Consider the following 25693-nt stretch of genomic DNA (forward strand, 5'->3'; position numbering starts at 1 on the left):
TTGTTCGAAAATATTTGAACTGCTGCATAATCTCTCATTTTTCAGTCTGGTTCCACAGAACATGGCAGACCCTCCTTGTGCACTTACCGCAGGTGTTTTCTATGGCGTCTTGATACACATTGATAAGAAGTGTCGAAAAGTAATATTTGTAAAAGCATTGAGGGCCTAGAACCTAGGAAGAATCAAGTAACCTGGGGTCTTTCTTCAACGTTTCCTCTCTCGGCTTAAAATAGAAGAGTTTAAGGATCTCACAAAATTAATAATATGGACAATTTTGGTTGCACACATTAGTAAAAGTTTTTTGGTACAAGCCAGTCTTGAATGGATCCTATAATGGAGCCAAAACAAATGATTTTTAATGGGGAGGGGTTTATTGTGGACATTATACATCCAGGGCTATCTCCATAATGGCTTTCTACACTAAAAGCTTGGACCTGACTTGTGCTGACATGAATCCAGTTCCTTGTGATACGGAGACCCTTAGGGTAGAGAGGTAGAGAGGGGATGAGCAGCAAGAGGCAGGCGGGGGTGAGTCTGTCAGTGTTTCAGGATCATATGTCAGATCTGCCGATTAAAGATCGATCGCATTAACTAGAGAGTGCCGTGCAGGACTCCATTAGCTGGCTGCCTGACCGCTTAAACAATAACGATTAAATGTACGTGTGTGTGTGTGTGTGTGTGTGTGTGTGTGTGTGTGTGTGTGTGTGTGTGTGTGTGTGTGTGTGTGTGCGCGTCTGTGAGTGTGTGCGTCTGTGAGTGTGCGCCGTGTGTGTGCGCCGTGTGTATTTGCCATCTTTTTGTGTTTTTGCTGGTCCGTCTATCAGCAATGTGTGCTTTCTCTTTGTTCTGAGCACACCCAGTCATGGTCTTCCCTGAATAACAACTCGTCACCGATGGCTCAGAGCAATGCAGCCTCCATCGCAGAAAACACTTTCACTTTTGCTAAACCACAGAACTTTTAATGTCCAATGCCGTGGTGGGTGGAATCCATTAATGAAAGAAATGGGGTTTGGGGTGAAAACAAAGCCACGACATCATGTTGTTGTTTCAGCCTGTGTGCCCACAGGAAGCCTTTAGGCAAGGATGCTCTCTCTCTAACACACGCACATGCAAGGACCCACACTTGTGTTACGTTTGTGTTTGCCCTCCTCCCCCTCCCCCACACACAAACAGGGGTGAGATATTGAGTCACAGTGGTCTTTCTGAGCCGGCTCTTTTAAATAGCTCTCGTTTCTATCGTAACACCGCAGTCGTATGCACAGAGGGGGTCAGTTTACTGGAAGACCACATGTCTGAAATAAACAACGTCTCTGACCTCAGAACAGAGGGAGCCTCTCAAAATACTCTGGGACGGCCTGTTTTACTGCCAGCACCACTTTATGGCACAGAGGTCCAGAAATATGTCACTTATATGCTTTTCTCTAAATTTGCAGGCCACTCATTTAGTCTCCAAATTATAGTCTAAGATTGTCCGAAAACAACTCGGCTTTTCCTGGTACACTATGTTTGCTTTTAGGTGTTGCTTCTGTATTTATACGCGCAATGTGCCTCGCAGTCATATCAACTAATTCAAGGAGCCAATAATATGGATAAAGATAGCATTCCTTGTTATCATTCATTATGCATCCTTCATACCACAGCGGTGTCAACACCCCAGGAACCCGGAGCTGGCTTCTGTTGGGCCTCTGAGAAGAAGCAGCCTTCTGAGGCTAGTGGTGCAACCCCTGCAGTCGAGCAAGGGCGAGAGCCAGCGTGCGCGTGTGCCTGTGTACCGGGGAGCGTGCGTGTGCGTGAGGGTGCAGTAAGGGGCAGCGCCAGCCTGGAAGCACCCGGGCGTTATCATGGTGTCTCCGTGTGGAGCAGCTTCTGTCAATCGGCAGACCCACAGAGGAAGGTTCTGTCCCGGGCCGTCCGGCCCAGAGCCGGGGAACAGAACAGAGGACAAGAGGACAAAAGGATGACGGATGGTGGACAGCATAGGAGGTGCCCGCTACAGACGCTCACAATGAGCACATTCACACTGAGACACAATACAACCCCCCCCCCCCCCCCCCCCATGTGTCACAGGCAAATCAGGCTAGCCCAGCTCCTGTGGTAGCCACACTGCTGTCTTGGCAAATACAGTTTATTTGCACAGTGTATACAGCATGTATTCATATGTGTGTGTGTATATATATATATATATATATATATATATGTGTTATCTTATACATTTGTCCCTATCCCTAGAAGCTGTGAGGTTTGGGTTATTCCTAAACATGGATCCTTGTGTTTGCGATTAAGATTCACAGTTTAACACACTGGATGTAAATTCTGTGAATACTGTCTCCAGCCCATGAATATTTCTGAATGGCTGAGCAGCTGTTAGGATCAAACAGGTTGAAGTGCTGCAGTCTTTGCCTCCTCGTCCTCCTCCTCCTCTTCTTCATCCTCGTCCTCCTCCTCCTCCTCCTCCTCCTCCTCCTCCTCCTCCTGCAGTAGGTAACACCGGGTCACCGCCCGGCTCTGACCCATGTTGAGGAGTGTTTCCCAATGTCAGATCAGCAGCTCCTCCGTATGTGTGTGTGTCTGTCTGTGTCTGTGAGTGTTTATTTTTGAGCGTGACTCACACTTCCTGTGCTCTGCCAGTGATCTCTTCTGGAAAGCATGGTCTTTTTCTTGCTCCATATCTCTCTGTCTCTGTCTCTGTCTCTCTCTGTCTCTGTGTCTATCTATCTTTAATCTATATATGAATATGTGGTGTGTGTGTGTGTATATATATATATATATATATATATATATATATATATATATATGGTGGAAAAGTGCTTCACGCCATCTCACAGAATGAACTACGTTCAAATAGTCCATCCAGCACTGCAGCGCTGACCTGGCTGCCCGTCTGGAGGGCTGTGCGCGAGTGTGTGTGTGTTTGTGTGTGCGTGTGGGTTCCTAATCCGGGGCCACAATAGGGGCTAACTGCGGCGCTAAGCGGGTGCTAATTAGCGTGTGTTTCCAGGGGAAGCCCCAAGTCCGACCCGTTTGTAACCCGATCAGCCGGCGCTCTGCTCCCTCCTCCCCGTGGGCCTGTCAGGGAAGCGGCAAAACCTTTATTGTTCGTGTTTGTCGTCACAAAAGAGCTGGTTGTCACCTTCCCTGGAATATCATGTACCTTTTATTGTCTCGGTCATCTGAGATTAAAAACAGTGGTAAAAAAGTGTGTGTGTTTGTGTGTATGTCCTAACGGTTGTGTGTGTGTGAGTGTGTGAGTGTGTGAGTGTGTGAGTGAGTGAGTGAGTGTGCATGTGTCTTAAGGTCTGTGTGAGTGTGCGTGTGTGTGTCTTAAGGTCTGTGTGAGTGTGCGTGTCTGTGTGAGTGTGCGTGTGTGTTTGTCTTAAGGGCTGTGTGCGTGTGTGTCTTAAGGTGTGTGTCTCTGTTAAGCTGGATCTCAGGTCTCACCCCAGTTCTCCTTTTTACAACATTTAAATTCAGCGGGAAAATGTTTGCTCACTTTTTATTCCTTTCGGTCTCCATCACCCCCACCTCCCAGTAAGCACCAGACCTCCATCAGCGCCACACTCCCACTGAGCAACACACCCACTCAGACGAGCAGTATGCACCCAACTCTCTGCTCCTCTCTCCTGCTTGTCTCAATGCAAGCCCGGCCTCTCTGTGGGTAAGCCACAATTCTCTCAGGTAAACTCTCTTTCTCGGTTGCTCTCTCTATGTCTCTGTCTCTCTTTTCTCTGTCTCTGTCTCTCTGTCTCTCTGTCTCTGTCGCTGTCTCACTCAATCTGCATCTCTATCTTCAGTGTAGTTTCTCAATGCTGATCAGTCCCGTGTGTTTCTCTGGTGTTTTCCATCTTGGCCATGTGTCTCAGCTTTCAAATAGTCACACAAGGAATGAATGGGCGGGTTTCACTGAGTTTATTCATGTTGAGTTACTATGTGTTGCGTTATGTTGGCTATTTAAAACGCTGAATGGTTTTGTTATGGTAATTGACTATCACTGCTTTCTCTGACTCTTGAGTTATTTTTTATGGCTCCTCTTTTGCACCTCAATGAGTTTGCTGTTAGTAAGGAGGCGTGTTTAGTGTTTAGTGTTAAGTACATTGTTAGTTAAGAGACGTGTTTAGTGTTTTGAGATTAGTGTTAAGTACGCTGTTAGAAAGAAGGCGTATTCAGTGTTTAGTGTCAAGTACCCTGTTAGTTAGGAGATGTGTTAAGTACATCGTTAGTTAAGAGACGTGTTTAGTGTTTTGTGATTAGTGTTAAGTACGCTGCGTATTCAGTGTTTAGTGTTAAGTACGCTGTTAGTTAGAAGATGTGTTGAGTGACAAGTGTTAAGTATGCTGTTGGTTTGGAGACGTGTTAAGTACGCTGCAAGTCAGAAGTGTTTTGTGTGCCTACTAGTTAGACGATGTGTTTCATGTGCTTAGTTAAGGGGTGTGTTTAGTGTGGTGTTAGTTAAATGTGTTTAGTGTGCTAAATTAAGGATGTGCTTAGTCAGGACGTGTGTTTAGTTAGATTAGTAAAGATGTGTGTTTAGTTCGGACATATGTTTCGCGTGCTTAGTCCGGATGAGTGTTTAGTATGCTGTGAGTTAGCATGTTTGTTTGAGCGTAAATACAACTGAAACAACATCAATTAAGTGAGGATACCAAGGGAACAGTCAGGTCTTTGTAAAAAAGAGCCCCAGTTATGTTGGTTGACCAGAGATGATTGACATTTGCGGCGCAGTAAAAAGAAGTACATCCAAAAAAGGAAAATTGGCACCTGTAATAGCGTTCTGTTCAGCCTCATGAACAGAACGTTAATTAAGTTACCAAAAGTACTGATTTTATTTTCCGCCCCGTGTCACTACATTTAGCCCCGGCCTCCTCTGGCTGCCCACTGGGCCTCCTTGGCTTTGATTTGGAGGCTGTATTGACCTGCAGTGCAATGGCTAGTGTTTAATCAAAGTGATGCTTTGCTCACTGCCTGAGAGAGAGAGAGAGAGAGAGAGAGAGAGAGAGAGAGAGAGAGAGAGAGAGAGAGAGAGAGAGAGAGAGAGAGAGAGAGAGAGAGAGAGAGAGAGAGAGAGAGAGAGAGAGAGAGAGAGAGAGAGAGAGAGAGAGAGAGAGAGAGAGAGAGAGAGAGAGATTTGCATCTAAAATTGGACGTTATTATTACACTTATACCAATGTGTGGTGAGGGAGATTTAAGAAAGAGTAGTACATGACTGAAATCACTGTAATCGGTTGATCACAATGCAGCCAGACACACACACACGCACTGTGCATTCTTCCTGTAAGTGTCAGAGTGATAAAGGGAGAGATGGTTGGTTCATGTGGTCATTCCCAAAACAAAGTCCTTCTCAGCAGCCGCTGCTTTTCAAGGTAGGCGGTCTGAGGCTGTCTGGGGATCGGATGTTTTAATTCCAGCGTCGGCCGGTATGCGGTTCTGTCCTCTGTTAGTTTTTATTGTCTGCTGGGACCGAACAAAACCGCATTCCCTAACTGCTTGTGCAGCGTCTGGCTAGCGTTAAGCCCAGTGTCTCCCCTTCACTTGGGCATGATGAACGCCGCGCCGCTGGTGTTTATCCCTGGATTATCTTCTATTTAGATCGGATATCCCAGAAGTACTTACAGCTTACAGTGCTTACAACGAGTTATACACTAATCAATAATCATTACCTGAATGATGTGCGGGTTCCTGTGACGCGGACCTTGCATCAGCCAGGAATCAGTATCAGCCCTGTTTCATCGGAGGTCCTGAATTGAGACGAGGTCAGGGGTCACGGCAGGTTGTCGCTGAACTCTGAGATCAGGGTTCCATTTCCTATACGATACCGCACGCGAGCGTCTCGACCCAGAGAGGATGCTGGGGGATAAATTTAGACCTCCAGCTCCCTCTCCATCTGCCGTTGTTCAGAGCAAGCTGGTAACCATGGGAACCGGCACCGGGAGGGCAGCCGTAAAAAAAAAGTAAGGAAAACACTTAAGCGGGTTTATCTCCTCTTGGGGCGTGAGGTAATTTAATGTTTAGCCCATATTCTGATCCATCATTACCAGCTGCAGCAGGCGGCCCGGTGTGGATGAGGAAACGGGGCTCCCAGACGTGGTCGGCGTGATCCCGTGTGGTTTGTAAATGAACTTTGATCCGTCCCCCCCCCCCCCCCCTCTGCTGCACATCGCCCCTCGGTACAGAAGGGCGTAATGAGCAGAGGACTCAGGAGGATCCGCCCTTAAAGGAGAGGGTTAGTCCTTAACAGGTACAATTACTGGATTTCATACTCAGGGTTGACAGTGTGATAAGGTTCAAAGGGAATTCATGTGTGTGTGTGTGTGTGTTTTTGTGTGCAAGATATTCCTTGTGGAGGTTATCTCTTGGGTTTCTCCACTATTTATTTTGCTGACGAAGCCCTCTTCACACGCACACACGCATATACGCACACAAGTACACATGCATACACAAACACACTTACTAACAAATGCATAAACACACAAAAACAAACACCCATGCTTGCACACCCACCGTCTCTTTCCACTTGCCCTCTCTGTCTCTCTGCCTCTGTCTCACTGTCTCTCTCTCTGTGTCTCTCTCTCTGTCTCTCCATCTCTCTGTCTCTCTCTCTCTCTCTCTCTATCTCTCTGTCTCTGTGTCATGAATCAAAGCACTTTTCTGGCATGGAAAAAGTTGATTTAGATTGCCAAAGCACACCATTTTAATAAGATACAACATAGTAAACAAACTAATAATAACACATTCACATTTGACAATGGTCTATTAATCTAAAAATACAAAATAATATACGTTTGAGTGTGTGTACACTCAGATATATTTTCTATTAGTGAAAGAGTAAGGCTATTTTATTAGATCACTTGGTAATGGATTGGGTGGAGCTAATACAATTTCCTCTGACTAGGCCACAGAATGCCTCGTCATTACCCAGCTACCTATAATGCTGCGTGTTTCCTAGCTGTTTCTTAACTGAATTTCTTAGCTCTGTTTTCTAACTGTGGATCCTAACTGTGTGTTTCCTAACTGGTCTAGACAGCCATGAATAATACAGCTGCTGATCTCCTTCCACCTGGTTTAGAGCTGCTAAACACCTGGTTTAGAGCTGATAACCGCCTGGTTTAAGGTCCCTAATCCTCTGGTTTAGAGCTGCTAACTGCCTGGTTTATAGCTGCTTATCCTCTGGTTCAGAGCTACTAATCCTCTGGTTCAGAGTCGCTAATCCTCTGGTTTAGAGCTACTAATCCTCTGGTTTAGAGCTGCTAATCCTCTGGTTCAGAGTCGCTAATCCTCTGGTTTAGAGTCGCTAATCCTCTGGTTTAGAGCTACTAATCCTCTGGTTCAGAGTCACTAATCCTCTGGTTTAGAGCTGCTAATCCTCTGGTTCAGAGTCGCTAATCCTCTGGTTTAGAGCTACTAATCCTCTGGTTTAGAGCTACTAATCCTCTGGTTTAGAGCTGCTAATCCTCTGGTTCAGAGTCGCTAATCCTCTGGTTTAGAGCTACTAATCCTCTGGTTTAGAGCTACTAATCCTCTGGTTTAGAGCTACTAATCCTCTGGTTCAGAGTCGCTAATCCTCTGGTTTAGAGCTGCTAATCCTCTGGTTTAGAGCTACTAATCCTCTGGTTTAGAGCTGCTAATCCTCTGGTTCAGAGTCGCTAATCCTCTGGTTTAGAGTCGCTAATCCTCTGGTTTAGAGCTGCTAATCCTCTGGTTCAGAGTCACTAATCCTCTGGTTTAGAGCTGCTAATCCTCTGGTTCAGAGTCGCTAATCCTCTGGTTTAGAGCTGCTAATCCTCTGGTTTAGAGCTGCTAATCCTCTGGTTTAGAGCTGCTAATCCTCTGGTTTAGAGCTGCTAATCCTCTGGTTCAGAGTCACTAATCCTCTGGTTTAGAGCTGCTAATCCTCTGGTTTAGAGCTGCTAATCCTCTGGTTTAGAGCTCTTAGCCTCCAGGTTTAGAGTCACTAACGCCCTGGTTTAAAGCTGTTATCTGGCTGCTTTAGAGTAACCCACCACATTGTTCAGAGCTGCTTACCTTCTGGTTAAGAGCTGCCAACCACCTGGTTTAGAGCTGCTAATTTTCTGGTTTAGCATCAACAGCCAGGCTATAGCTGGCTCAGCTGTGCGGTTGCGCTGCACAAAACCAATGTTATTAACCTGCATGAAGGAGGCTCTGGGTTTTATTCCTCCAGTTCTCTCTCTCTCTCTCCCTCTCCCTCTCCCTCTCCCTCTCCCTCTCTCCCTCCCTCCCCCTTTCACCTGTCTTACCTGTTCAATGGCTCCGCTGGCCTTTCAGTTTCTCTCTAAGCCCTTTTCTCCTCCTTCTCCGCCTCATCAAACGCACACAATTCTTCTTCTTACTTGTTCCATTCTTTTAGAACCGTCTCACTTTTCATTCTCACAATAAGGGGTACGCGGACCCACACCCCCACCACATACACTTAAAGTTTGTTTCCAACACACATACAACTAAAGTTAGTTTCCTCGCTCGGCTTCCATGTAGAGGAAACACTTGGTAGAAGCGGGTTGAAAACAGAATTTAAGTTAAACAGTTTGAGGCCGCTGAAAGGCAGATAAAGAGTTTATAATGGTGGTGATTTGGTTTTGTTATTCTGGGTGAATTGCTGCTGTAATCAAAGCCAGATTCGGAAAAACACAAAGAAGATGTTGGTCCTGCAGCAGATGTTGAGGAACACGAAGACAGAGAGGCAGACCGGCTATAATGACAGCTGTTTGTGTATGTGTGTGTCCGGCCTTTGTTGATACATATGTGTGTGTGTGTGTGTGTGTGCAATCTGTGTGCACACGTAAGGTGTGTGTGTGTGTGTGTGTATACGAGTGTGTGTGTGTGTATATGTGAGTTAAGACATGGCAAGAGAGAAAAGTTGTGCTCATTATAAGCAAAAGCTGTCAGTTCTTCCTCACCGTCGACACCCAGACTTGTGCTGTTTACTGTAATCCTCTCCTCTCTCCCTTCCCCCCCCCTCCCCCTCTCCTCTCCACTCCCTTTACCTCCATCCCTCCCCCTCTCCTCTCTCCTTCCCTGTTCGGCCCCCTGTCCTCTCTTTTCTCACCCCTCTGTGTTTCTCCACCTCTCCTGCCTCACCTCCCTCTCTCTGTTTTATTATGGGATGTAGAAAATGTTCCAAGCGCCTAGGTCATCTATAGGTCATCTAGGAGCTAGCAAGAGTAAGACGTCTGCCAATAGGACGCCTAGAGGTGAGATATAGGCCGTGGGAATCAAACGTTGAACGCAGCAGCCATGACACTGTTTTTCCCCGACATCACTTCCATTAAAACCTATTTTATTTTCCACTGCAACTGGTTGGGGTGTCCATTCTGTATTGTGTGTGTTTCTCACCATGCTGGCCTCCCGGTGATTCCCTCTGAAACCGTGGATGACTGGGTGTCAGCAGACGCTGGAGAGCAGAACTCTCTGCAGATAACCGATGTTCTCTCTGACACCGCCCACCTCACAGCCAAACCATTCAGATTGATCGTGGGTTACCAGAATTTGATTTAACTGGCCCTCTCAGGAGCGTGAAGTTTTTGGTCCTAAGTCCTAAAAGGCTTAAGTCAATATCTTACAGACGGAGATCCCATGGAATCCCCTTCCAGAAGTCTCTTCCATGAGAGCAAAAACTCCCCCTGTCCTTCCTGTTGGTGTGTGGGTGACGTTGTCACAGCGTGTCTGTGTGTTTATTACAGAAGGAGCTCCTCAGAAGCCGCTAGTACGATAGACTTTGAGGACAACTGTCCCACAGAAACACTGCGCCCTAGTGGCTGACTGTATAGAGCATTAGCTGGAGCCCAGTTACGTTCACATCGTCTCATCCACTTCAAAGCATCACCAGCCATCCATTGAGCTCAGTTTAGCTAAAGTGCCAGACGGGTTGAACATTCACTAACTTCCCAAAATGAGTTGTCATGCTCAACGCTGTGGTCCTCCCCATTTAATTCATCTCCTCTGGATGCTGCTTCGACCGCCCCTAGCAATGGATCAGGCCATGGCTCAGATGGACACACATTACTTCACCTCCATGACTGTTACAGGTTCTGAAAGGGCGCTCAATGCCCTGCGTGTTTCGAGCGTGTTGCTCGTCTGTGTCCATGCGTGTGTATTTGCATCCGTGTGAACATGATGCACACGGATAATATTGCTGTTGTTAACATTTAACAATCAGATCACATTGACATTGGCATCCAGACCTTACCACACGATCCCGGAGCAGACATCGTGTTTGTTCTGAGTGCAGCATGAGGCTGGGCCAGGATTGTCTTGTTCTTCAGCACTGCTCGGTGCTTGACAGGAGGGTCTGGTGTACAGATGAGTTCAGGACAGATGAGAGCAATAACACGCAGCTGATGCTATTACCTCGCAAATGTTCTCATTACAGCAGTCTCCTCTCTCAGCGTTATGCCAGCAGATCTAACCCTGTTTGTCACTGTATGATATGTGAGGGCCGATCTTGTGTGTGGAGTCTCATGATAGGAAACTAATGACTTTGGCCTTTCTCTAGTATCAGCACACAACTATTCTCAAGAAAAGGTTAGACGTGCTGTTTGTTCGCACTTCATGGTTCAGAGTCTGTGAGTTTAAGTGATGGATTCACTACTGTCATGACAGCTTGTAAGAACAGAAACGAAAAAATAAAAGCAATGGCATTTCTCTACTGCGGCACAGTACTGCAATATACCTGCAATATGCTGGATTTTGTTCATTCTGTGGTGAATATGAATATGGTGCGCACTATGGAGTGTGTATGTGTTGTTATTGTTGCAGTGTCTTCATGTCTCATCACCACTGTCTTTTGTTCCCACTCTTTCTTTAGATGCAGCCGGAAGCTGACTGTCTAGCCAGGGTTTGGAGCTAACTTGAAGACAGTTGGTTCCCGGGGAGCTAACATGTCTCCCACTGGACAGCAGCCGAGGCGCTCAATGAAGGGAAACGGCCCATGTTTACATTCAGACCTTCACCTCCAAGGCACCCTCTTATAATGCCTTACTTGGCGTTCTCAAATAACCGTTGGCCCCTACCAAAAAGCGCCTGTTACATGATTAATGAGTCCGCCTGCAGATGTCGTATTCCTGACCCGTGTGCTGCCAGGGCTAGCTCCATGAGGCCGCCCCTCCTCCAGACTCCTTGAGGCCTCCTCCCGCCTCTATGGAGGCCGGCTCCAGCCGCCCGGCCGGCGGGGAGCGCCCCGGAAGGCCGGAGCAGCACTCCGTGTCTGCCGAGCCCCCGCCCGGGCCCCGCCCCCCCCGGCCGCCCCTGCAGCCCGCCGGCCCCGGAGCCCGGGCCCCGGGACGGCTGCAGAGCCGCCCGCCGCAGCGGAGCACCCTGATGCTCCGGCTGCAGCAGCAGCAGGCCATCGCGTGGCAGCACTCGGACGCCGCCGGCCCCTCGGGGGGGAGCTTCCTCTCCGCGCCGGGGGGTTCCTCCACGGTGACCCTGGCCTCGGCCTCGGCCTCCGTCCCCTCCGCCTCTTCCACCAGAGGGGAGCGAGCCCAGGGCGCGGCACCCCAGCCGAGCCAGGACGCCCCAGAGAGCGGGGGTCCGTCCAAACGCGGGGAGAAGAAACCCCAGAAGCCCGGCAAGTACGTGTGCACGTACTGCGGCCGGCCGTGCGCCAAGCCCAGCGTCCTGCAGAAGCACATCCGCTCGCACACAGGCGAGAGGCCCTACCCCTGCGTCCCCTGCGGCTTCTCCTTCAAGACCAAGAGCAACCTCTACAAGCACCGCAAGTCCCACGCCCACCGCATCAAAGCGGGCCTCGCGTCCATCCGGGACGAGCCCAGTTCAAGTGGCCCGGAGGGGGGCGGGCCCGGGGAAGACCCCGAGGAACCCACCGAGGGGGAGAGTACGGAGTCCGAGGAGGAAACCGGCCAGCACAAACACTCCTCCTCTAAAGACACGACAGCCCAGCAGAAGAGCGCCACGAAGGAGACGCCGGAAGGTCCGGACGAAGCCAAGAGGCTGGAGGACTCTCAAGTGGTCAAGCAGCGGCTGGCGATGAGGCTGAGCGAGAGGAAGCGCGGCCCGAAGGCCTCGTCGGGCGACCGTCCTTCCTCCCTCTCCACGTCCTCTTCGTCGTCGCTGGGCCCGGGCAGCAAGGGCAGCACGGAGTCGGGCTACTTCTCGGGGTCGGGCAGCACTGAGATGTCCCAGGTCAGCCCTCCCAGCGCCAGTGCCAAAAGCTACGCAGAGATTATCCTGGGCAAGTACGGGAGGATGGGAGGGCAGCAGCGCCACGCCCATCAGCAGCACCCCCACTCCTCCTCCTCGGGGCCCGACGACAAGGGCCTGTCCTACGGCGTCCCCAAGACCCAGGTGATCGAGCACATCACCAAGCTCATCACCATCAACGAGGCGGTGGTGGACACCAGCGAGATCGACAGCGTGAAGCCCAGACGCTCCTCTCTGTCCAGGAAGAGCAGCATGGAGTCCCCCAAGTTCTGCTCCGCTAAAGACCCCCACAGCTTCGACCCCGGCAAAGGGGAGGTCCCCGGCCCCAGCTACATGGGTCGCCTCCAGGGGCCAGAGCAGGACCCGTCCTCCGTCCCGCTGCTCAGGAGCCACTCCATGCCCCTGTCCGCCTGCCAGGGAGAGCACTCCACTGGCAGCGCCGCCGCCCCCCCGGGGGGCTTCCGTCTCAGCCACTCCTTCGACGAGCAGCAGGCGCTGGTCACGGAGATGCGGGTCGGCCACGCCCAACGGATGCTGAGGCGGCAGCCGGCCGTAGAGTTTCCCCTGGGAGCCGAGGCCCTCACAGAGGGGGTCGGTCCTACCTCCTCACCCAGAGGGGTCGACCCAACCAGGCAGCAGCAGCAGCAGCAGCAGCAACAGCATCAGGGCCCTACAGAGTTTGAGTGTGATGCCTGCGGGGCCCGGTGTAAGAAGAGGGAGAGCTACGAGGCCCACAGGGGCGTGTGTCCGTCGAAACAAACCGTGGGGACGGGGGGCGGGGCGGCGTGCGGAACGCGCAGGGAGGACCGCCCACAAATAATGCACTACAAGTTCCGAGCGCTGGCCATGGCGGTGAGGAAGAGGAGGAAAGAGGAAAGCTTGGAGGAGGACCCTCCGAGCCCCGGGCCGACGGCCACCCCCGGCACTTCCAGCGCCTACACTCCAGTGCCAAGCAGACCGGAGCGCACACACGCCACCTCAGGTGGGCTACCTTCTACTTCCTGTGGGAGGGCCTAATGGCTCGAACCACCCCCTCTAATCAACTTAAACTAAATTATGGGAAATATATCTGTATATCTCCTCCTTCTTTTAAATGAATTATTGAATGCTGAGAATAGATGTCTCAACGCAGTTGGCTGACATTATATGTATGAGGAATAAGGACAAATGTCCCGGCCTAAATGTACTAGGCCTGTCCCTAGAGCTCTTTAATTTTTCTGAAATCAATGCAAGTGGCTTTGGATAAGAATGTCTGCTAAATTATTAAATAGCAGTAAATAGTCAAATCTCACAATAGGCAGCGTAAAACCCTCATCAAGTGTGATATTGTATTTCTCAGGTGTTCCTTCCCAGTCTGAGCCAAACCAGCAGCAGCAACAGGACAGAAAGGGCGTGTCCGTGATCCAACACACCAGCTCTTTTGAGAAGCAGGAGAGCATCTGCATGGGGGGTCAGGAGCCGGACCACAGGCAGGGTCAGCCGGAGCAGCAGCCGGAGCCAAAACCATCGCCCTCCTCACCGCGACTTATCCGCCAACCAAACATCCAAGTGCCAGAGATCCTCGTCACTGTGGAGCCGGATGCTGACATGCCATCTGTCTCCCCACCAGGGACGGTGGCCTCTTCCAAGGTACATTACTACCCACAGACCGGGGCTACATTACGACCTACAGTAGCCTTCAGGGCTATTAGAGGTCTGTAAGTATGACTACCTGCAGACTGTAGCTACATTAGTTCTTCAAGGGATTAAAGATGTAATCTTTAATAAAGGTCTGTATGTACGTGACTACCTACAGTAGCCTTCTGGGCTACTGTAGGTCTGTAGGGACAATACTACCTTCAGACTGGAGGTACAAAACTACCTACAGACCTACATTATACATTATAGATGTATATCTCAATTGAAGAGGTTGTTTATTGTTTATGGTTATCTCTCCTTTGCCCACTTATATTTTCGATTTGTGGTAATTATTGAATACATTTTTATAAAAAAAAGTAATTGAAAACAATTAAATACAAATTCAATAATATTTGTATCTATATATATGTATACAACCTAATCTTACCTGCTATTCTATCCCTACGGAAACTTTACTTTGCTGTTCACAATCCTCAAATATTTAATATTATATGCCAAATTCCTGTGAATGAGCTCTCCATGTGTCTCTCCCCCCCAGGAGGCCGAGAGGGTGGAGGAGTTCCAGTGGCCGCCGCGTAGCCAGTCGCTCTCCCAGCTCCCTGCAGAGAAACTGCCACCAAAGAAGAAGAGGCTGCGTCTGACGGAGATGACCCAGTCGTCCGGGGAGTCCAGCTTCGAGTCGCCGTCCCTCCCCCGCAGCCCCAGTCAGGAGAGCAACGTCTCCCACGCTTCCAGCCTCTCCGCCCCCTGTGAAGAACCGGGGAGGCCAGAGACCACCCTCTGGGTCTCCGGCAGCCAGGGGTCCCAGATGCTGACGGTGCCTTTCGCCCCCCACCAGTACCAACAGGCCACCAGAGAGATGAGGCGCTCGGCCTCCGAGCAGACCCCCGCTAGCACCGCCGGCTCGGACCCCGCCCCGGAGTCCAGGAGCAAGTCCTTTGACCTCGGGTCTCTGACCCCTCAGCAGTCCACATCGGCCTGGAGGGAACGCAGGAAGTGCCTCCTGGTGAAGCATGCGGCCTTAGGGGAGCCGGAGCAGGAGGAGGGCAGCGCCGCGGCTCAGTCACCCAGATCAGAGAGCCCCAAACCGGGGCCTTCGCACTCCAGCTATCCCCCTGTTTACTCCCCGGAGGTGGGCCCTATGCTCTGCGTGGAATCCATAGGGAAGGCCTTGCAGCTATTTCACCCACAGACCCTCACGCACACTGCCTTCCCGTCACAGGACCCGTTCCCGTCGGGATCGCACGCCTGGCCGGTCCCTGAACCAGCAGCGATCCACGACGTCTCCGCCTCCCAGATCATTCCCAGGGCTTTTTTACATTCCCACACGGCACCGCCTCCGATCCGGATCCACCCGGCCCAGATCCACATGGCCGAGCGCTTGGGCATTCCTCTGCATCAGTTCCCTGAGCTGCTTCCTCTGCACTTTTCTACCAGGCCCGGGACGGGCCAGGCGCTGTACCTGCCTGTACCGCCGCTGCTCACCATACACACACCCGGGGCTTCTTCAAGAGGACCCTCCATCTCCCTGTCTCCCTCTCCTCCCCGTCCTCCCTATGCTCCTCTGGTCCCGCTCTCCTCCCGCCGCTCCCGGCCGGTCATCATCACCTGTCTGGCTCAGCTCACGCCGTCCGTGTCCCTGGTGGTTCCCGTCCGCCTCCAGACCGGCATGCCCAGCTACGTCAGCGCCAAGTACACCACCCTCTCCCAGATCCTGGCCTCGGCCCGGCCGCAGCAGCCTATCTGCTGCAGCGCCATGGTCATCATGGGTCGGCTGGGGCAGGACAAGCTGCAGAGGTCCTACCTGAAGGTCCCAAGCCCGGACCTAGAGAGCCTCCTGCCCCTGTCCCTGCACGGGGACCTGGCCTCGGGGTCCAGAGCGGGGGACAGCTACTGCCCCCTGGGGGCCGGAGGGAGCAAACGCATGCTCTCCCCTGCAGCCAGTCTGGAGCTCAGTACGGAGGCCCAGAGGCACCAGAAAAGGGTGAAAGAGGAAGAGGAGGTAAAGGAGAAGAAGGGGGTGGAGGGAGCGGTGGAGGATACAGGGGCTCATGAAGAGAAACACAGTAAAGCCAGCAGCAGTAAGGTGGAGGACGTCAAGGAGCCGGCCAGGACGGAGAGGGTGAGTGTAAAGGTGGAGAGGGGGGAGCAGCAGATCCCCAGGTCTCACAGCCAGGAGGGATGGCCCCCAAGAGAAGAAAGGCCCCTAAAAGAGGAAGGCACAGCTGCTAGGCAGGGCCAGAGCGTCGGGTCTCCAGCAAGACCGGGCGACACCCCTTCGCACCCCAACCTCAGCTCCAGCACAGCGGTGAACTGGTGCTACCTGAACTACACCAAGCCCAGCCCCAGCTCCCACAGGGAGGCCGGGACGTCCGTCTACTCCTCCTGGAGCGTCAGTGACCACAACCCCAACCTGCCGGGCCTCAGCACCAAGGTGGCCTTGTCCCTGCTGTGTTCCAAACAGAAGCACAGCTCCGCTACCTACACCATGGCCACAGCCTCCAAGCCCGTTCAGTCCGTACTACCGTCCTCCAGTAACCAGACTCCACGTGTCACAGAGGTATATATAACAGCAGGTCGTACTAACATATACGTCCGCTTACAGCTTCCCTTCACCATCACAGAAGACTGTGCAGTTGTTAAGTGATAACCCTTTGGTAACAATCAGAGTCTTCACTTCAATGTAGGGTGACCTGTCCTGTGTGTCTGTACTGCAGGAGGGTGACCTGTCCTCTGTGTCTGTACTGCAGGAGGGTGACCTGTCCTCTGTGTCTGTACTGCAGGAGGGTGAACTGTCCTCTGTGTCTGTACTGCAGGAGGGTGACCTGTCCTCTGTGTCTGTACTGCAGGAGGGTGACCTGTCCTGTCTGTCTGTACTGCAGGAGGGTGACCTGTCCTCTGTGTCTGTATTGAGTGTAGGTTCATGCTGCCCCACCCAGAGCCCTACCGAAGCCTGAGAAAGAGGAGAAGAGGGAGAAGAGGGAGAAGGAGGAGAGGAGGGAGAGGAAGGAGGAGAAAAGGGAGAAGAAGAAGGGAAGGAGAGAAGAGGAAGGAGCTACCTCCTCCAAACGGAGCGAGTCCCCTCGGGTCCGGATCTGCGAAGGCGGGTAAGAAAAAAAGACGATGCTTTCCAAGCTCATGTTAATCCTCTCGTTTTATTTAGAAGATGGTGGCTTAGGTTGATTGGAATAACTATTGTGTTCATTACTAACTGGTCGCCAGAGCAATGACAGACTAGAGCAGAAATATAATAAACCTGTGGGAGACGGCAGAGCAGAACGCAGGAGAAATTAACAGATGGGAAGCAGCGAAGCCCTCAGGGACTTCATTTCTACCTGCTTCCAAGTTGCTCCTCACTGCTGCAAAGTGTGTTCTTCTGTTGAAGTGTGAATTAAACAAGTTTGTGTGTGTGTTTGCTTGTTGGCATATGTGTGCTTTCCATCAATTCTGCGTCTGTTGGTGACTATAATTCATAATTCCATGTATCTCAGGCCGTTGTGTTTATTAGAAGGAGAGAGTGTGTCCCTGGCAGCAGTTTGTGTCAGGTGTGTTCAGTGTGAAGTGCTAGGGAGAGGGGAGGTAACGAGGATGACATAAGGTAGACCGGCTGACAGGAATTATCAACACGCTTTCTCCTAATGATGGCCTGAACGATAACATTTATGTAATGTCTTAGGAAACCTGAGTTAACTGTTGATAAAGCATGACTTGACAGTAGATACAGTCTTAATTAACTGTAGATACAGCATGAATTAACGCTAGATACAGTGTGAATAAACAGTAGATACTTCATGAATTAACTGTATATACAGAATGAATTAACAGTAGATGCTGCCTGAATTAACAGTAAATACAGCATGAATTAACACTAGATACAGCATGAATCAAAAGTAGTTACAGCATGAATCAACAGAAAATACTGCATAAACTAACAGTATATACTGCATGAATTAACACTAGATACAGCATTAATTAACAGTAGATAATGCATTAATCAACAGTAGATACAGCATGAATTAACAGTAGATACTTCATCTATCAACATTAGATACAGCATGAATTAACACTAGATACGGCATGAATTAACAGGAGATACTGCATGCTGTCTATCACTGGCAGCATCACAAACAGCTTCGACATCAACAGGAAGAGCTTTGCATAAACAGCCCACAGCTTTCTCTCCTCTCACTCATGTCTGTGTCCCTTGTACTGTCTCCCTCCATCTGTCTAGTTTCCCCTTTCTCTCTCTCTCTCTCTCTCTCTCTCTCTCTCTCTCTCTCTCTCTCTCTCTCTCTCTCTCTCAATCTCTCCCTCCCTCTCCCCTTGAACGTCACGTACATCTCCCTCACTTTATCCCTTTCTATTACAGCAGCCATCCGGGTGTTTTGTACCCCGTGTGCCTCCCAGTGCCCACGCTTATTATCTCTATATGACTTTTTGACAAAGTGTAACCTTACCGCACGCACAGCGTTGGACGACGCGGTGGTGAAACTTCTCTCCGTCATTTGCATCAGAGACAGGTTTTCTTGTGTTCATGTTTTGGTGTGAGTCATTGTGAGAATTCATACCGATCCAATTACAGGGAGCCCATTTAGGTAGGGGCGGGCGTGGGAGCCCTCAGAGGTGTGGTAGCGGTGCTCAGATGAGGATGGCAGCTTTCCCTTCGTTAGGAGTCGTCTGGGGAACCAGAGAACGGCGGCTCGCTCCTGTTTTGGATGCACTTGGGGCTGGTAGAATAGTACAGCGAATCCCTTCTTAGACGCAGAAAAGTCTCACTACGAGACAGAAAATGCATTAATTTGAGCTGTCTTGGGCTGTGTGTGTGTGTGTGTGTGTGTGTGTGTGTGCGTGTGTGGGGGGGTGGGGTTGTGTAGCAGACTGCTCTACCTCTTTGGGATTCTGATGAAATCTTTGTTTACAGGATTGACAGAGAGCCCAAAATACTGCTGAAGTGGTGTTCTCTAAAGTTATTCCTGATGCGTCCTCCACTTGTGTGTTTCGGACCGGTGTAGATTGGGATACTGATGCGTCCCTATTCAAAGTCCAGCAAGACCAGATTTGGCTCAAATCCGTAGAGCTTGAGTCGGGCATTAATCTAGATCTAGACTGCTGACAGGGCTGCCTCGGTCTGCCTGTTGTGCAACAGCTCTCCCGGGTTTCAGATCACAGCCATCATGTCAGAAAGGCTCCCCTCCCTTTCACCGATAGAACACACTTTTCATGTCAGGACAGTTTGTAAACTATGTTCAGTAACGTCTCAGGAGTGTATCAGAATGTTCCCTGTATATGCTGATGCATCACACCGGGGTTGCCTGCGTAGCACTGCTAGTTTGTTCTGGAAGCTAAGCAGGGCTGGTCTTTGTCCTTGGGTGCGAGACCAGATCACTAAACATCTCATGGTGGGAGCTGGAGTACCCCCCCCCCCCCCCCCCTGGATCTGGCCCTGGTGTCTACCCCAGGTGTCCTTGACAAACTTCAAACCTGGCTGCTGTACCAACAAGGCTCCCTAGTCCCAGTTGGTTGCTTTTTAAGTTCAAATTTGTTTTCATGTCTTTTGAATTATTTCCCCTTATCTTAATTGGATGGTTTCAGTGAGTCACTCTTCCAGTTTGCGTTATGACAGCGGTGCATCAGTCACGTAGACATAATCATTCACCCCGGAAACCTAGGAAAGCCCTTTATAAATACAACCCATTATTACCCTTGACCTGTGTGTGTGTGTGTGTGTGTGTGTGTGTGTGTGTGTGTGTGTGTGTGTGTGTGTGTGTGTGTGTGTGTGTGTGTGTGTGTGTGTGTGTGTGTGTGTGTGTGTGTGTGTGTGTGTGTGTGTGTAGCATGTGCAGACGCTCTGCATCACCGTGCTCTCGGACGTGTTTGTGTTCTCTGGGAGCGCTGCAACACGGTGGAGCGGAGGAGTTCGGCTGAATGTTTTATGTGCGAATCGAGGCTTCCGTGGAGCTTGAGATGCGTGTGGGTATTTTTAGCTGAGACAAGGACTACGTGTCAGGCAACAGTAGCCCACTCCGGAATGAATGGGACACAATGTCATCCTGAAGGCTGCTCCACAGTTTGCTCCCCGCTTCCCCCGGCCCTCGTTATACAATGGCATCTGTCTGTGTTATAGCGGCGACGTTGTCCTCGCCCTTCTGCATGTGTTCATTCACATCTCGGATAGATGCGATTGACGACGGAAATCCAAGACAGAGACGGCAGATGGCTGATTTCCAGGGGAGCACGGAGGTTCATCCAGATGTAGAAGCTTCCCTCCGGTTCCTATGTGTTTCCCTCGGTACACAGTGTGTGTGTGTGTGTGTGTGTGTGTGTGAGCAGCGTCTTTAGAGAACGGAGGCTGAATGCGTTGACAGGTTTTTATATGCAGCTCCTATTCTGGGCTGTGGCGTCGGGGCCAGGCCTGCCGTCCCGCTCTGTGGCCGCTGGCGCTGCCGTTGGCAGGCCCTCCCTGCAGAGAGCCAGGGTGTCCTGAGGAGAGGCCAGAGGACCCTATGGAGCTGGGGCTTTCAGTGGGGCTTCCCCCCACACTGGGCGTCCATAAAGGGCTGTTTGTGTGTCTGGAGGCCCGGTCCCCTGAATGTATTCACGTCCAGCTCCTCTGCTCGCACCCACCCACACTCGGGGAGCTTTCAGGAGGCCGGGTTAAAAATAACGTTTTGTTTGTGTCACGATGAAGGATCTGTAGATATAACGGGTCTCTCTCTCTCTCTCTCTCTCTTTCTCTTTCTCTTTCTCTTTCTCTTTCTCTCTCTCTCTTTCTCTCTCTCTCTCCCTCCCTCTCCCACTCTCGCTGATCAGGTATAAATCTAATGAAGAGTATGTGTATGTGCGGGGTCGTGGCAGGGGCAAGTATGTGTGCGGAGAGTGTGGAATCCGCTGCAAGAAGCCCAGCATGCTGAGGAAACACATCCGTACACACACAGATGTCCGGCCATACATCTGCAAATACTGCAATTTTGCCTTCAAAACCAAAGGTAAGGGCACCTGGGTATTATAACGGGCTGTTTTCAACGATGCTACGCAACATATACATATACGGTATGTGCGCCTATGTTGCTAACAGCATGCAACCTCGACTGACATGCTAGAGAAGACATTACCTAATGATGCAGAGAATTGGCTTTTGACTGAGGGAACTGTATCAGTAGCACAACTCAACTCTTACTGACTTCACACAAAGAATCCAACATGAAACCAAGGGCAACTTAAAGAGAATGCTCATCAGTAATACACACAGATACAGCCTCTCTTCATACCGAAAGACCGAACAGACTTCTCCCGCTCTACTCAATGTGACTGCGTGTGTCTCCTAGTTGGCACGCTGACATGAAGAATGTTTACAGTAAAACACACGTGAGCAGTCTAGCAGTCTCACTGAAGCATGTTCCAGGCCTGACTCCCTTCTGCCTCACGTCCTCATTTGTTCTCTGGTCTCCGTCCATTAGGGAACCTTACCAAACACATGAAGTCCAAGGCTCACGGGAAGAAGTGCCAAGCCATGGGTGTGTCTGAGTCCTCGCTGGACGACCCAGAGAGTGAAGAAGCAGGTGAGCTGAACTGAAGCGTTGCCCACGGGCCGACTCGCCTTCCCTCAGAGGAGAAGCTCGGGAGCAGCTGAATCAACTCGCTGCATCGGAAGAGCTTTAGCAGCTAGACGGTGACGGCTTACACAACCGCCCCCTCATGTTCTATTCTCCTCCATTTGGCCTTGCAAAGAACAGGACCAAAAAGTATGAATGAATTGAAGACAGCAGAAGTCCGCTGGGTCCTGGCGCAGCTCTGGCAGCTGAAGCTACAGCCTCACAAGGACAGACCTTTTTACCCATCATGCAGCACGTGGACGCAGCCCCGAACTCCCGACCTCCTCCCGACCACCCCTGGTCTCACCTCCCTACCCACCTGTCTAACCACCCTCCGTTCTCATCTCACCCCCCCTCTGTCTCATCTCTCCTCCCTCCTGTCTCACCTACCTCCTGTCTAACCTCCCACCCTCACATATCGACCTTCCCTCCCTCCCTGCCGTCTCGCCTCCCCCCCGTCTCACCTCCCTCCTGTCTCACCCTTCCTTCCTCCCGTCTCACCTCCCTCCTGTCTCCCCTTTCCTTCCTCCCGTCTCACTTCCCTCCTGTCTCCCCTTTCCTTCCTCCCGTCTCACCTCCCTCCTGTCTCACCCTTCCTTCCTCCCGTCTCACCTCCCTCCTGTCTCCCCTTTCCTTCCTCCCGTCTCACTTCCCTCCTGTCTCCCCTTTCCTTCCTCCCGTCTCACCTCCCTCCTGTCTCACCCTTCCTTCCTCCCGTCTCACCTCCCTCCTGTCTCACCCTTCCTTCCTCCCGTCTCACCTCCCCATCTTTCTTTCATGCACGAGTCATGTCATTGACGACAAGGACCCGCTCGTATTCAGACTGCTCATTCACCAAACTGGAATGGAAAAGATTATCAATAGGCACGACTCTTTTCAATAATGTGTCACTGGAAGAGGCAAGCTATATATAATATCGTGTTGTTGGCTGGCAGCTGAGGGATGTAGCGTATCCCTCGCAGAGATCGTTCCCAATAGAGGCTCTGTGGAAGCGTTTTATCAATGGTTTACCATTTGCCCAATGGGGTCTTTTCATGTAGGTCGTTAAAAAGAGGAAGAAACAAATATGTGGCCACTTCTTACCGCCTCACAAGAGAGATCGTAAGGGAGACGATTAGGGGAGATTATTAAGAGAGGAGATTAAGAGAAATGCCTTAGAGATTTCTGAGAGATCTTTAAGATCGATCTTTAAGAAAGACATTCAAGAGAGATCTTTTAAGAGAGATGATTATGGGAGATCTTTTAAGAGGGATGAGTAAGAGAGATGTTTAAGAGGGATGAGTAAGAGATATGTTTAAAAGAGATTACTGAAATGAGATGATAAGAGAGATACCATGAGATGATTAAGAGAGATACTAAGTGATGTTTAAGAGCGATGATTAAGAGAGATTACTAAGATACGTTTAAGAGAGATGATTAAGAGAGATTACTAAGAGACGTTTAAGAGAGATGATTAAGAGATTACTAAGAGACGTTTAAGAGAGATGATTAAGAGAGCTGTCTGTCTGACACGTGTCTGTGTGTCCAACAGGGGTCAGTGAGGGGCGCGTCGGTCCTCCCGAGGAGCAGGACGAGCATCAGTTCTCCGACGCGGAGGACTTCGACGAGGACGAAGATGAGGAGGACGACGATGATGACGACGATGACGACGACGATGAGGAGGAGGAGTCGTCATCCCACGATGACCCACCGTCCTCCTGCTCTTCCGACACCCGTGCATCGACGGGGGCGCAGTCCACCTGCAGCCGGCCGTCCCAGCAGGGGACCCCGGACCGCGAGGCCCCGGCGGGGAGCCCCGGCCTGGAGCCGGCCCCCCACAGGCTGTGGTCCAGCCGGAGGGCCGCCTCGCCCGGCAGCAGGCGGGCGGTGTTCTCGCGGCGGGGCTGGAGCGCCTCCCCCCGGGCCTTCTCCCCCAAGAGTGAGAGCTGCTCCCCCAGCCGCAGCCTCTCCCCACGGGTGGAGCTGTCCTCCTCCTCCGGCCGCTGCCTCTCCCCCAGGACCGACCTGTCCTCCCCCGGCCGACACCTCTCCCCCTCCCCCGAGAGGGGACCGTCTCCCATCGGGACCCTCTCTACCCTGCGACCCAGAGCACCACACGCCCCCCCTCCGGCCCTCCAGATTCAGTACAGACCCCCTGTTTACCTACCCTGGGAGAGTCCTTGCCTGAAGGACGTTCCCCAGGTGAGTGGGGGGATAGGTGCTGAGTACACACTAACCATGAGTGGGATTAATAATAATAATAAATGACATTTATATAGCGCTAATATGGTACTCTAAGACGCTTTACATATTGCCCTATCTAAACTATGTAACAGACATATATTAAGACATTAATGGATTGATGCATGATAACCTGACGACTGCCATGATTGCATAATGCATGGGATGGCTTTAGGCTACGAGGAGGTCTGGTCCAAACCACCGCCAGCTGGATGGCTAGTCCTCTCCGGTGTTCTCACGGTGTGTTTGCTCCCCCTGCAGGAGAGCGGTGGAACGTCGGGAGAGGTGCCGATGTCCCCGGAGGCGACCCTGTTCCCTCCGGCCTTCCGTCTGTCCTTCAGCAGCGAGGGTTACCCCGGCAGCCAGGCCACGGACCACGTCTTCAGCCACCTCCCTCTCCACTCGCAGCAGGCCAGGGTGCCCTACCTGATGATCCCCATCGGGGGGATCCAGATGGTGCAGGCCAGGCACCGCCCGCACCCCACCACCACCCCGTCCAGCCCCACCTCCCCGCCCAACGAGGGCCCGTCCCTGGCCCGCTTCGAGTGGTGGGGGGGGGCCTCCAGGCCGCCAGGACTAAGGACTCCCGGGGGTCGCTGGTCGGGGTACCAGGAGGCGGGAACCAGCCAGTCAGGTTTGTCCAATCCCCGCGCAGCGCTAGATTGTTCCACAACGGAGACCACAGACTCAAAGCAATACGGCAGCTCACATAGCTCCGCCCACAGCTCGACAGCGACCCAGAGAGGAGATGTTTACGCGAGAGACAAAAGCCGTCCCATACCGTCTCACAGTCAAGCAACTCGCGTTGACTCGCATGCAATAGGGCCAGCGAGGGGGGGGCCAGGGGGCGGAGGGCCAGGTCTGCCTGAGGGTCCGGTGGGACCAGGAGCTGGAGGTGACTCCTCGAGAACAGACAAGAGCACTTCTTAATCTCCACATCCCAGTTCTGCTTTATGGTTTGCTACACTTTTTTTTTTTTATTGCTTTGTTTTTATACAGTTTTCAATACTATTGTTAACTTGACTGTTTGTTCTTTGGCAATATTCAGGTTTGGTAAAAAAAAAAACATGCACTTTTTTTCTTTGTGAAAATGTTTCTGTAAATCTATATATAAATCGATATATATTCCATATGTATCTCTGGTGATACTGCTATCTTAATATCTGTTTAAATATATGTCAAAGGATCCTGAATAAATTTGTAAATGACCAAAATCTTTCAAAGAAAAGTTATCACATTTTTGTTTGTCCTTTTTGTCCAGTATTACTCAAACTGCACAGTATTACTTGTGCCTTTATCTGTCCATGGTGGTTCATGTACCGTTTGTACAGTTGGACGAGGAGAAGGCTGTGAAACATGTTATTTTCTTTCTGTTGTTTAAAGGGGCGTGATATTTGATGTATGGATGATTTCTCCTCTAAGGGGCGTTGCTTTGTTACCACGGTAACGGAGGGAGGTTTGCAGTCAGGGTATAACGTTAGGAGCAGCAAGGTAAAAAAAGAAAATGCACTGAAGTTAAACGTATATATTTTATTACAAAGGTTTTTAGCTTAAAGCTTATCTCTGCACAGAGAAAAGTGCTCCTTATTTATTGTCATTTAATGACATTGAACATTGTTTGAGGGTTGTTTTTTTAATCTTTTTATTCTTGAAAAACAAAAATCATGCTTTTTTATTTAGTTCTTGTGTGTCTTTTTCGATATGTGAATGAGTTTGTTGGAGAGGAAAACCGCCAGGTGTACTGGTACTGGTAGATCAAGTGCCCTGCAGACTTCACAAACAAAACATTTTATAGTCCTTGGACAAATAAAATATACACCAAACTCCCCTGAGCTTGAGCCTGTTTGTGAGTAATTTTTTCGTGACTGCGTTGTTACCTGTTTTCACCAAGGAATCCTTCACAGGAATCTGTCACATTCTTCACAATCATTTGAGGATGGTCTTTTTTTTGAAGACCTTGTTCGGGTCGATGTTAATGGATTCTTTATCGGAAAACTAGATTAATTTAAGGAGATAAAGTAAGTACAGCAGAAGATGCTGACATCACTGAAAGATGCACAACAAGGCTGAAGGAT

At 50.7% G+C, this 25693-nt stretch overlaps 1 protein-coding gene across 1 annotated transcript in view; it reads left to right on the forward strand.

The window, feature by feature from the left end:
• The window catches only part of hivep3b (HIVEP zinc finger 3b), a 40417-nt gene extending 14966 nt beyond the window's left edge, over positions 1–25451 (forward strand). The window contains exons 2-9 of the mRNA XM_030371046.1: positions 10814–13150; positions 13508–13797; positions 14345–16366; positions 16726–16913; positions 20617–20792; positions 21264–21365; positions 22930–23579; positions 23880–25451. Coding sequence (XP_030226906.1) covers positions 11146–13150; positions 13508–13797; positions 14345–16366; positions 16726–16913; positions 20617–20792; positions 21264–21365; positions 22930–23579; positions 23880–24548 — 6102 coding nt within the window. The 5' untranslated portion in view covers positions 10814–11145 and the 3' untranslated portion in view covers positions 24549–25451. The remainder of the gene's footprint in view (positions 1–10813; positions 13151–13507; positions 13798–14344; positions 16367–16725; positions 16914–20616; positions 20793–21263; positions 21366–22929; positions 23580–23879) is intronic.
• The last annotated feature ends 242 nt before the right edge of the window (positions 25452–25693 follow it).

The sequence above is a fragment of the Gadus morhua genome, chromosome 11 (assembly GCF_902167405.1).
Source record: "Gadus morhua chromosome 11, gadMor3.0, whole genome shotgun sequence".
Classification (NCBI taxonomy): Eukaryota; Metazoa; Chordata; class Actinopteri; order Gadiformes; family Gadidae; genus Gadus; species Gadus morhua.